The sequence below is a fragment of the Phyllostomus hastatus genome, unplaced genomic scaffold (genome assembly GCF_019186645.2).
Source record: "Phyllostomus hastatus isolate PE091 unplaced genomic scaffold, TTU_PhHast_1.1 phas_contig_137, whole genome shotgun sequence".
Classification (NCBI taxonomy): Eukaryota; Metazoa; Chordata; class Mammalia; order Chiroptera; family Phyllostomidae; genus Phyllostomus; species Phyllostomus hastatus.
In genome coordinates this window covers 4,283,477-4,296,285 of record NW_025333583.1, presented here as the reverse complement: position 1 = coordinate 4,296,285, position 12,809 = coordinate 4,283,477, and the positions used below count along the sequence as shown (strand labels likewise).

General features: G+C 50.2%; 1 protein-coding gene across 1 annotated transcript; it reads right to left on the bottom strand.

The window, feature by feature from the left end:
- Positions 1–618: 618 nt before the first annotated feature.
- FAM124B (family with sequence similarity 124 member B) lies at positions 619–7,522 on the bottom strand. Its single transcript, XM_045855275.1, has 2 exons — positions 6,753–7,522; positions 619–1,432 (listed from the first exon to the last, which is right to left on the bottom strand). Exons 1-2 carry the CDS (start codon positions 7,482–7,484, stop codon positions 809–811), a joined length of 1,356 nt encoding a protein of 451 aa, XP_045711231.1. The 5' UTR covers positions 7,485–7,522; the 3' UTR covers positions 619–808.
- Between the last annotated feature and the right edge of the window lie 5,287 nt (positions 7,523–12,809).

The window sequence follows — 12,809 nt, the reverse complement described above, 5'->3', positions numbered from 1 at the left end:
ATATTGCAAAGGAATTTAGGAATTCAGACATGGCCAGATGAACCTAAGTCCTGTTCTGTAACCCAAACGATGCAAACATCCTGCCATAAAATCGTGCTGTGTTCCCCTCTGGTTAATCACGCGGACCTCTGGTCCCCCTGGAGTGGTGCAGAAACATGAGAAATGGAAGAGCAGGAAAACCTACAGCCTCGCTTTCCTTTGTAACCTGATTTTTTGGCTTCCGGTGTTTCTGTTCATTAAACAGGAAAGAAAATTAATTATTCCTAAGTTTCAAAACACTTTGCATGTTAACTCATTCCAGATGCAAACAACTTTAAAGGCACAATCACTAGAGGGGATGTGGTGCCCAGGGCCCAGTTACAAAAGGAGGTCACATAAAAATTAAAAAACACTAAAGCATAAACAGTCCATGCTATCCAGGGCATGAGCTATGCAACCGCAGTAAAAATTAAAACCAAATTACAAACACTAATCAACATCGCAGAACAGATTCGAAGCATTTGCATACAATGCAATTATCCTGACTGGTGCTGATCTCCACACTCCCAGCTGGGTTAGTACGTCTCCCAGGACACGCGGCCTGGGCTTTCTCCCCGTGCGTGCGTTGGCTGTGTTCCCTTAGGACCGTGGCTGTGATGGCAAATACACAACCGCTCGCAGCACCGTTAGACTCTGAACATTTGAAATAAAGGCCACACAGACCTCTTCCTGGCTAGCATTTGGGCCCCTCAGATAAACAAGAAACAGTACCGCATGTCTAGAACATTGTACGTGATCTTGTGTCTTAGAAAACCACATTGGTTTCACCCTATATAAAGAACTCTTCTTCTCCTTCTTTTTCTTCACCCTGAACTGGCAGATGAAGGGGACATTTTGAAATGATCTGCCTTGCACCAAGTTCCCTTTGGCCAGCAAGTGACAAAGGACGGACGCTCTCCTTCAAGAGTCTGTTGTGTCTGGAGGTAGCTGCCCCTAAGGAGGAGGTTAGTGGCGGCTGGCTGCTGTGCGGATCCCTTGGGAATCTGCTCAGAAGAGGTTGCCTGCGTTCAGAGTTGACCACAGTACACCCTGTGTCAACGTTGGTCTCTGCCTCCAGCTTCTCAAAGCTGTTTTTCAGACTGAAGGCCTTCATTCTGGCCCTGGGTTCAAGGTGGGCAGAATGCAGAGGCAGCTGGGCATCTGTGGCTTGGCCGCTGACCTGGGATGAGCCGCCAGGGCTCTTCCACAACATGTCACTAGGGCCCTGCGACGCCGGGCTCCCCCTGGGCTCAGGGAATTCCAGAGAAACCACCTTGGACCTCCTGCCCCCGCTCCTTTGCCGCCTCAGCTCTAGGGCCCTCCTTGTGGAGACAGGCACCCTGCTGCAGGCCTGGAGGCGCGTGTCGGCTCCGGAGGTGCCGTTCCTCACACCGAGTCCTGGATTCGACTGGATCTGTCGGACAAACAAAAGACAGACAAACGTAACCCATGCTTTCTGTTCACTAAGTGCTGAGAACAGACTACGTTCCAGTCACCCTCTGCCGAGCTGTACCCATTGCCGATATCCGGTAAGTCGGTTGAGTTGAACAAAAGCAATAAGCACAGTCCTTCAAAGGCCTGAGCTGCCACCTCTGTTTCCTGGAGAATCAGCTGACGTTATATTTTAGCTCGGAGCCCATGAAGCCTCTTCTTGTGGGAATGGAAACTGGCACAGTTATTCCCACATTCAGAAATCGTACAGGGTTGGCACTGGACTGCCCAGCCTCATGGAGGAAATCCCTAAGTTTTTTTACACTCATTTGGGTAAATACCAACGAGAGCAACTGCTGGATCTTACGGTAAGAGGAGGTTTACTTTGCACAAAAGTGACAGACTACCTTCTGAAGTGACTGTACAATTTTGCATCCCTACCAGCAATGAATGAATGTTTCTATTATTCCTCATCTTTGACAGCATTGGGTGTTGACAGTTTATTTTTAGGGTTCCTTTTCTAATTGATTATATTTAAAAGTATGGTATGAAACGTGAAAAAATGTTCTCTTCCAAGACTTCGTTTTCAACAGCAAAACAATAAATGTATCTGAGATATTTAAAGAAACACTGCTCAGGTCTCTTATTTTATTTGTTTGTTTGTCTTTGTTTTCCAGAAGTAAAAATGGGGAAATCCATAAGTTTGCTTCTTGGGGATTTTATTTCATATCTAACAACCATGAACAGAAGGAGAAGCCTGAGTAAGTTCCCCTCACCCTCCAAGTCAATCTCAGATCAGAACAAAATTGGTCCTGAAGCCACAAACGACCCCAAGACGTCTATCTCAGGGCCTCCAGGAAGAGCCTGTCTGAGCTGGAGCCGTGGTCAGTGGGCCCTGCTGAGCCGGCCCGGTGCCTCCTCCCTCTCAACTCTGCTCCCCCAGAACCACGGCCCCTCCGCTGGGCCCGGTCACCTTCAAACGCTCCACCTCTGACGGACTCGGCTTAGACCTGGCGCGCTCGGGCCACCGCCCGCTCTTCAGTGCCAGCCCTCCGCTCTCCCGTCACATCTGCTCTCGAACACCATCGCCCCCTCCTCGTTCTCTCCTCGGCCCCTTTTGTCTTCACTGCCTTCCGTTGCCCATTTGAGTCTGAAGACCATCACTGGTACCTCCAATGCCTCCAACTCCCTGCTCTGCTCCTTTTCTGTTACAGCTTCCCTCCAGACCTCCCAACCCTGGGTCCATCAGCCCGCCCACACTTTCTGAATGGATACCCCCCGGCCACTGACAGGACACTCAGAGCTGTTCAGCCTGGAGCCACCGTGAAGGCACGTGACTTCCAACTCCGCCGCGGCCACCTGCCTGTCCTGCTGCTTCCTTAGGCACCTCTCTCCATTCACCAGGACCGTGGTTCCAACCTTCTGCACTGTCCTTAACCAGTGGCATGACCTGCCCCTACCTGTCGTCAGGTGGTCTCACCTTCTAGATTACAGAGAAAACAAAAGCCAGTATTAATTAGCAGCTCTATCAGTTTTCCACCATTGCGACTTTCCCATCCGATCCACAATGAAAGTAAACCTTTGCAGTCCCCCCAAAGACTTTTGCCTTCCTGGGGACCCCACCCTGTCGATTACTCATTTTCTCCCACTTTATGATCTTGTTTGTTCAATCTCTTTCTCTTAGATAGATAGATAGATAGATAGATAGATCCCCTCCTCCTTGCTGACAGTGATGAAATCTGGTCATGTCTGTCCATCATGAAAAATGCATTTTTTCAACCCTCTTCCCCCCACCAGCTCTCTGTCCCCTCTCCCTCATAGTCGAGCCGGTTGATAAACTTTCGCCCACATCCATTTTCCCTTGTAACCTTCCCGTATTTCTCCTGCCCCTGACACTGACGTTCCCTCCTACCACTGAAAGTGCTCTTGCCGACATCCCCTGTGGTCGGCCTCCTCGTCATTCACTGTAACTCGTGCTCTGGGGGGAGTTTACCAGGCTGCCCTTCCTCCTTTACATTTGATGTCTTCTTCTCCTTACGTTTCTTACCAACCCAACCCTCTGGATTTGCTCCTTCCGGTCCATCCAGTCCTTCCCAGCGTCCACTGAAGGAGCCCCTTCCCTCTGAGCTCTTGAGTGCTACCCTGGGCCCTTTCCCCTTCTCCCTCCGCCCCCTTCTCCCGGGGCAACCTCATTGACACCCATGCCTTCACTATTATCAAAATGACAAAGGCTCCCCCAGTATAACTACAGCTCAGCTCTGTCTCGTAAGCTCCATACTTATCTAACCCAGTGTCCTCAAGGCCCCAGACCCTCAAACTCAACATTCCCAAAGTGGATCTCATCTCCCTCCTCACACTAAATCTGTTGCACTTACTCCTCTTCTTGTCTTAGAAAATGGCATCATTAGCCCCACGGGACCCCAGCAAGAACATCATCTCCCCCGATGTCACCCATTCCCGTGGACTCTGCCTTCCAGAGGTCTCTCAGATCTTCCTCTCTCTCCGCACCCACTGCTGGTGTTAGCCCTGGGGCAGGCTGTCATTGTCTCTCGTCTCTCGGCTGGGTTCCTGCAGCGGCCCTCTGCAGGGATTCCCTGTGGATGCTCTCCCAGCCCTCTAATCTGTCTCCACTCTGCCGCCAGAGGAGTGTGGGAACAGTGGTGCTCACCGCCCCTTCCTGCTGCAGGGGCTCCCCATTCTTCCTGAGATACACTCTCAGCCCTGGAGGATGGCCTGCCACGCCCGTCACCGTCCGCCCCTTCCTACTCCAGCCTGAAGCCACCACTTCCTCCCTTTCAAGCTCCATTGATCAGAACTGAAGTTCTTTCCATTCGTCGGACGTTGTTTGTCCTTTCCTGCTGCCAGTGTTTGTGAATATTTTCTCCTCTGTCTGAGATATGTCTCCTCTAACCTTTTCTCCCAAAACCTCCTGCTCATTGTCAACTCCAAGCTTACACATCATTCTCTCTGGGAAGCCTTCTCGATACCACTGGATCCGAGTTAGATGCTCCTAAATATTGACTCTGCCATTTATTGCTTGCAGAACTTTTGGACAAGTTATCTAATCTTCCCGTGCCTTAGTGTCCTCACCCATAAAAAGAGATACTTAAGTATCATTGTCACAAGATCTTCTGAGAACATTAAATGATAATAGTGCCTGGGGCATAGCAGTGCTAAATATAAGTTGGTTATTATCATCATAATTAGTGTTGTGACTACCTCTCCTGGCATCCTGTCCTTTCATGCCGCACACCACACGGTTTTGCACTAGTCTGCTTACTTCTCCGGCTCCTCGTCCAGACGTGAGCATCTGGAGGAGAGGGGTTGTATATGCCTTCATCGCTGTGCTTCCAGTACTGGGGGCAGTGCCTAATACGTGGTAAACAATCAGTACGTATCTGTTGGATAAATAATGAAAGCTGAATCCCTAAAAAATATAATTCTTGCACATAGAAATGTAGAATCTATAAATCAGGCCTCTAATTATTGACATTAGGTATAAACGAAGTCTTATCAAGAAAATGAAAAGTGATCTTCATCACACAGCTGGCCATTTCTGCAATCTTTTAAAGAGGGGGAAATTTTAACTGTTGTTGTTTTGTGTTTGTTTGTTTGTTTTTTAAGAAAAGTCTAGCCCTTGCTGGTGTGACTGAGTGGATTGAGCACTGGCCTGCAAAGCAAAAGGTCACCAGTTCAAAACCCAGTTAGGGCACATGCCTGGGTTGTGGGCCAGGTCCCCAGCTGGGGCCTTGCAAGAGGCCACTGACTGATGTTTTTCTCAAAATCGATGTTTCTCTCACACACCGATGTTTCTCTCCCTCTCTTTCTCCTTCCTTTTCCCTCTCTCTAAAAATAAATAAATAAACTCTTCAAAAAAAAACATCTAAAAGCCTTGAACCATATGGCAGAAGTGAGTACAACACTATTAACATAGAAATGCAGATGTGTGCAGCTAGAATGAAGAATTTTTAGAAGACACATAATGCTGAGTGATTGAGACAAATCCCTTGAGGAAGAATAAAGTCCCTTCTGCCAAAAAAATAAATTGAAATGCTTTTGTAGAAATTCTGATCATTTAGAGCCCATCTCTCTAAGAAATCTTGTAAGATGTTCCAAATTGAGAGCTAGGATGTTTTCAAGTTTCAGGGAATGTTAGCAACTGTCTTGATGAACAGGAAGATCATCTGTCACTCAACTGACTGTAGAAACAAGAAAATAGACATCGCTGAAAAATGATTAAGCGTTTAAGGGTCAGACTGACCTCATAAAGGGACAACATAGTGTCTCTCCCTAACTGTGATTCCAAAAGATAGCAAGAACAGGATTTCTCCCACACAGAGAAAAAAATGCCATGGAAATGAATTATGCATTCGATAGATAGTAAGCAACCCCAAACAGTGGCGGGCTTGCTTACTTGAGAGTGGAAAACCAGATTCTTTGAATAAACTGATCTTTTGAGGGATACTTATTTTAGTTAACCAGAACCACTGATATTAACCTGCAATTCTATAGCAGCAGCCTTCTGAGAAACGCCCGTACATGTTCTTTCAAGGCAGCGTAGACCACACTATTGGGAGTGAGAGTGTGGGAATGGGAGAGCGTGTGCGTGTGCGTGTGCATGCGCGTGTGCAGCAGCGTGGGGTGCTTTAGGGACAGGGATGGAGAATGGAAAGGAAATTAGTGAAACAGAGGAAGGAACAGCATCCCAGTGAGCACAGCTGGGAGACTCAGACATGACAAAGGAGACGTCAATAAATCCTACAGAAGAAGAGGAAAATGAATTACTTACTTCATGAGAGACTATGTTCTTTTATTTTAAATGGCTGAAAAGAGCATAAAGATGAATTTAGCTGCATGTCTGTGGATAAAATGAAAAGGAACGCCTGCTCGTTTATGCCAAACTGGCTTCTGGCATATATACCCATTCTCTAGAGATGAACTAACTTATTTCCTGCAAACAAGCAGTCAATCAACAACTTTTCCCAGAAGCAGCTGTCTGCCCACAGAGTCTGAACTTCCTCATCTGTCAGATGGAGGGATTTTACTAGATCAGTGGCTCTCAGTGCCACTACATGCTACAAATTAGAACCAAGGAGCTTTTTTAAAAAAAAATGCCCAGGCTTGCACGGCCCCGGAGATTCCGCTCTGACTGATCTGGCGGTTTCTGAGAGCTCCCCAGGGGTTACGATGTGCAAACGAGCCCGTGAACCCCCACATTGCGTCCTCTCTCAGGCCCACCTGGAATGTGAAATCACACCATTCTCTGTGCATCTACGGGACAGGAGAGGTGGGACAGTTGGTACCTGAAGCAGAATCTTGTTGCCATCGTAGTCCTGCGTTTGCCACCTGGTGCGGCTGATGGGGACGCACGGATGGGGCAGGAGAGGCACTAGCTGGCCGATCTCCTGAACCTTGAACTGCAGCACGGAAGACTCCTTTGGGTCCACTGACATCCCGAGGGGCAGCTGCTTCAGGGACAGCTGAAGGGCGCAGCGCTCGGAGGCGTAGAGCACGAAGAAACAGAAGTTGCTCTTCTGCAAGGTGGCTTCCCTCTGCAGGATCATCTCGTAGAGGCCGATGGCGTCTTCGTAGTTGTCAAATGTGCAGTAGAGCGTCACCCTGAGGATCTCGGTGCCGCAGTGCACCTGCCTCACGCCCCAGACAGGCATCTGATTGTCCAGACTGTAGAACTCCTGGCGGGCAAGGAGGCAGGGACCCAGGCTTCCCTGAATGTTTGGGGCGGGGCAGCAGTGCCACGGCCACCGCTGCAGGGAGTCAAGGGCGCGGAACAGCCGCTCCTCGCCGCGGCTTTCATGCAGGAAGAGCAACACAGACATCCCCGGGAACCGGGACCTCTTGGGGTGGCCCTTGTCATAGTTTTTCACCGGACGGACCCTCTCTGACACCATAAAGAGACGGACCTCTGGGCAAATGCAGTCCAGGAGCTGGTCCAGAGTTTGCTGCAGAAGTGAGCCATGCCCGGAGTTGGCAAGGAGGTGGACTGTCATGGCCAGGGGCTCTTGGGTTTCCTCCATCCTGGACTGCTTGAGGAGGCTGTCCCTGCTCCCGGAACGGATGAAGGAGCAGCTGGTCCTCAGCAGAGCCTGCGGCCCACCGGGGAACCGTCAGCTACTGTGGAGCAAAGCTCTTACCTGTGGCCCTGGTTGCCGGAGGTCCCACAGGGAGAGAATCCACACAAACTGGGGCACCACAGCCTCTGCGACTCCCGACAGCACTGGGGTTGATGACATCCAGCTCCTGCGTCACTGAACTGCCTGTGTTTGGCTTTTTCAGGCGTTCCCTAGGGTTTCTGTTTGACCTAAAAACCTGTAATCCTGTGAAACACCCGACGGGGTGGTTCTTACAGACACGGAGTAAAGGAAATGACCGGGCAGAGAGGAACCCGAGTCCACTCTGTTAGGCCGATAGCAATCTGCTTGGTTGAAAAGACATCCATTCTATGGCCCCACAAAGGGCTCTGATTTCCTCCCTGCATCTGCCTCTCGTGTTTGTGGTGGCTGCGCCAGGCCACCTGAACACAATGACTGCTTTAAAACAATTTGCACAACTTGTCCCCTCGCCAGAAATGTTTCCCTTTTGTCTTTTTTTATTTGGTTTTTGAACAATAGGACATTGAAGACAAGATGTTTTTATCTAAATGATTTTGACTGTTCACTGAAAGTTATTTGGTCTTCTGCAAAGCCTGAGTGTGTGTACTAACAAGATGTCACAAAACTTAAGCCTCTCTTTATCCATGCCAATTCTTTAGAAAGAATGCGAGCTTTCCAGTGCCAATAATGATGATTGTTCATTCCTACTGAGGATCTCCTAATCACCAGTTTTAACTGTCCTAAAACAACCTAAATTGATTTAACCCTCAGCAAATCTATAAAGAAGAAACGGTTGTCCCCAAATTACTGATGAAGAAATTGAGGCACAGAGAAGTTAAATGACTTGCCTAAGATCTCACGGCTAGAAACTGGCCGAGGGAACCCTTGCACACAGGAACTGAGAGGTCCCCTTGGGAGTTGGAGAGGAGGTAGGCGCCTCTCTGGGGCCTGAAAGTACCGACTGGATTTTCTTCCTCGGGACAAGGAAAGGACACCAAAGCTGGCTCTAGTTGAGGACAGGCATAGCTCAGGTATTCTGTGTGCTGTTGAACCTTTAAAATGAATCCTCTGGCCCTGGCTGGCGTAGCTCAGTGGATTGAGCTCGGGCTGCAAACCAAAGTGTCGCAGGTTCGATTCCCAGTCAGGGTACATGCCTGGGTTGCAGGCCATGACCCTCCAGCAACTGCACGTTGATGTTTCTCTCTCTCTTTCTCCCTCCCTCCCTTCCGTCTCTAAAAATAAATAAATAAAATCTTAAAAAAAAAAGAATCCTCTGCCAGAAGAATGTCCCAGCTTTAAACATAACAGTCACCCTAATGCGTTCTGAATTTCCATTTGAAAAATCAGTTCCTATTCTGAGAGCTGTGCTCTAAAAAGGTGTGGACATAAACATAATTCTTAAAGCTAGCAATTTACTAACCCTTGTAATGGAACACGGTGCAACTTAATGTTTTCTAAATTCAAAAGTACTTTTGTGATGAAAAATATAACGTACCTTAGTTTTTTATTTATGTAAATTCCTTTAATAGTATAATAACCAAACTTAACACCAAATATTGTTTTCCACTGAAAGAAATTATTTGTACTCAGATTTCCTTTCTAAATCTAACCTATACTTCTAATCATTCATTTTATAAGTTCTATCTTTTTGCATCGGAAAAATCATTAGAGGTTTTTGTTGTTGTTCTCAAACTTTTTTTTTACACCTTAATTTATGTTACACATTGGCATTTGAGGGCAATAATAACTCTCTCGCCCATCACTGGAGTGTGTGGTCCCCCCTTTCCCCTGTCCTTCCACTCACCCAGCTGACTGTACTCGCACACCTTGAAATTCACACATGGCGTTTGAGATGGAATTCTGGAAATAACTCTAAAGTTTTCAGGAGAAAAATTATAACCCTGAGACAAAGATATTAACTCATGACATTTTGTGCAGGTTAAGTGTGTAAGCCCTTGTATAGGAAAACCTTTTGCTTTTTGATGTTGTTTTAATCTTTCCTCCAGTGCGAAACATACTCGTTTCCCCATGAGGTTGTCATTCCTGTCAGCGTTGAAAAATGTCATTAATCTGATGGCAGCAGTGTTGAGAGAGAGGGGGCCAGGGAGACGGGGTACCACCAGTCTCCTTTCTGATCGGCTCTGCAACGGTGTCTCCAGGAACAACCTGGACTATTGGCCCTGGCGGCAACTACTTCCACCCTCTTACCCCGTCGCCTACCGACCACACGCCTGGGTTCTCAGCTGGGCCTCAGAGCCCGCACGGGATCTCTTTGGTTTTGCAAGCTGCTTCGGTTGAAGGCACGAACAACAATGCAAAGGCAGTCCTCGGCTTTGACACTTGGCACCTGGACAGCTGACACGCAATTCCTCGCCTGACTTCTCTTAAACTTGGCAGTGATGCCCAGGTATCTGTTAGTCACCAGGTCTTGGGCGGCAGGTAGTGAGTCAACTCCTCAGGTGATATGGAGGAGCTGGTGACAGGTGGTACAAGACAACCTGAGAGATCAGCTACTGTGGGGGTTTGTGGGCACCCGTGGGCAGCCACAGGGATCTGTCCCTGCGGTGGGTTTCATAAATACAATGGGTGTGTGAGCACTCTGAGGTCCCACCGCCACCCCGAGACAACTTTGAGAGTTTCTCTCTCTCTTTATAAAAGGTGCTTATTTGTCTCACATGTTGAGAGCCAGGCACTGTGCCAGGAGCCGATAATAATCTCCATGACCCGCTTTGGAGGATCAGTTTAAACGATGCCATCGGTGCCGTGAGAAAGATCACTGCAGGTTGCCGTGAAAGTCCCCAGGAGGAGCCACTAACCTAGATGAGCGGGCCCAGGAAGCCTGCAGGCCAAGGAGATGCTACAGGGTCCTGAAGAGCCAGGAGGAAGGAGGCAGCCAGGTGAGCAGCTTGGCTGGGGCAAGAGGGAGAGACTCCACGGACAGAAACCTGGTGGGGACAAGCCCCACCTGGTGGAGAGCGTGGAGCCTGTGACCATTGGCTGAACTGTCAGCAGCTCAAGATGGCTGGGGGGTGGGGACAAAGAAGGAGGAAGGGGGTCAGAGGTGGAGAAAAGGCATCCAGCCTCTCGGGTCACCCTAAAGAGCAGGGATGTTCTTCTGGTGGGAGTGGGACCACAGGAGAGCAGGCTCGGAAAAGGGAGTAACCCCCCGAGGAAAACACGCGGAGAGGGATATAGGGAGAGTCCGAGGCCATGGCGCAGCTTCTCAGCTGGTTGGATGTGGGAAGCTGCAGTGACCTTCTGGGGGGGGGGACTCCCCAGGCAGTCCTTCAGGGGCCTGGGAAGGCCATCCAGCACCGAGGAGGGAACTCTGGAGAGAGGGCGCCTCTGGGAGTGAGGCTGGGGGGTGCAGCTGGGACACGGTGAGTGTAGCAGGTGCCTATGGGACATCAGACTGGAGGTGTCCAATGGCCCAGCGGTTCCCAAGCATTTTGGCATCAGGGACCGGTTTTGTGGAAGACAGTTCTTCCACAGACCAGGGTGGGGGGATGGTTTTGGGGTGATTCAAGCACATTCCATTCACGCTCACTTCCTGCTTTGTGGCCGGGTTCCTAACAGGCGGGGACTGGTATCTGTCCATGGTCTGGAGGTTGGGGACCCTTGCATTAGCCACTTAACACAGAACACAGAGGGGAACATCAGCACGTGGGCTGGAGACGCACCGGTCTTTAGGTCGCTGTGGGAACACACGTGACGACCCAGCTGGAAAACACAGGATGAGGATGAAAAGGTAAGAGAAGGGGACTCTGGAATGCCCAGCTTCAGGCTCAGGTGATGGGCAAGCGGCATCCAGGGAGAATCAGTCGGCGAGTGTGTCATTCCAGTCACGTACTGGTGTCTGCACATCAGGTTACAGGGGTTTGGGGAAGCGGCGCTTGGCTGAGTGTCTCAGAACCTGTGTGACTCACTCCTCCTTCTCCATGAAGCAAACCCCAGAGAAACTCGGAGACAGCCTCAGAACCGTCCGAGCCTGCCTTCCTTGTTTCCGAAGCAACCTTCTCTCTGCTTCTTTGAACTCAGTTGCTCACCAGGCACCAGGCCTGGTAGCACCGAAGGCTGTAACTAGAGAAAAGGTGCTGGGGAAGAACCCATTCACACTTATTTCTTCAACCCACTGACAGCAAGCAGCCTGCAACCCGCAGAGGAGGCGCTCTCGGTAGACCTGTAGCGAGGGAGGAACCTTGGCATCTCCTCTGGTGTAAGAATCCCAGGCGGCTAAAGGACTCACCCAACACCACATAGCTGCACAGTGGCAGAGCCTGGAATTCCAGTTTGAAAGGTTCCCCCACCACTCCTCAGGGAAGCCGCGCACAGCAGCGCTGTGTACTCAGGTAAGAGCCGTTCCAGCTCAGGACGCACAGCCAGCACGCAGGCAGGAGGAAGGAAGATGTGAGCAGTGTCCTGAGCCCTGCCTGCGCACCGCCTGTTACCGTGTTTCCCCACTCCGGTCATGCCTGCCCCGAGGTCACTTCTGTCCTCAGCTTTCTCCCCGCACTCGTACCCTGCAGTCATCTCTCCTGGGTCCTCAGGGGAGCTCTGGCAGGAACAGCAGCAGGCGGACAATGGAAGCCTGTTCACTCCACCCTCTCCCGGCCCCTCCTCCCAGGAGGAAGTGGCCACAGTCAGCTCCTTCTCCACACTGCTGTGGCTCTTAGCTGAAAGCTTCTGTCCTGGTGCCCCCCCACCTTCACCCCCCCCGCCCCCAGCAGGATACCCCTGCCCAGCCCCACACAATGCTATCAGGTTCCTTGAAACGGCCATCTGTTTCCCCCTCTTCCAGGACAATGCAGCCTGTGAGCTGACACCCTGCCTTTTCACAGGTGCCACAAATAAAGGCACATTTCCTCCCGCTCTTTGTTGTGGTCTTCTGCTGCGACACCGTTTCCCAGGCTCTGACCCGTTATGGGCTCTCGGCGGTACCCATTCAGCAACTGTGAGAGGGGGCAGAGGAGGAGAGCGCAACAAGCTGGGGGCAGGAGACCTGCTCACCCGGACAGGACCTGGGATCCCTCAGCCCTGGGGCCGAACTTCACCATCTTCACGGAAGATAAAAGGTAGCCGTGCTAGTAATTGACCTGACTCTCTCCGCGGACCCAATGAGCTCAAGGACCCCAGAGGGCCTTCCAGGCTCTGAAGTGCTCTGCTAGCCTAATGATCTCAACATGAAAGATTTTATACCTAATATTGTCTTAACACTCACTTCAGCGTTTTCCCTTCCAGGTAAATTCTCTG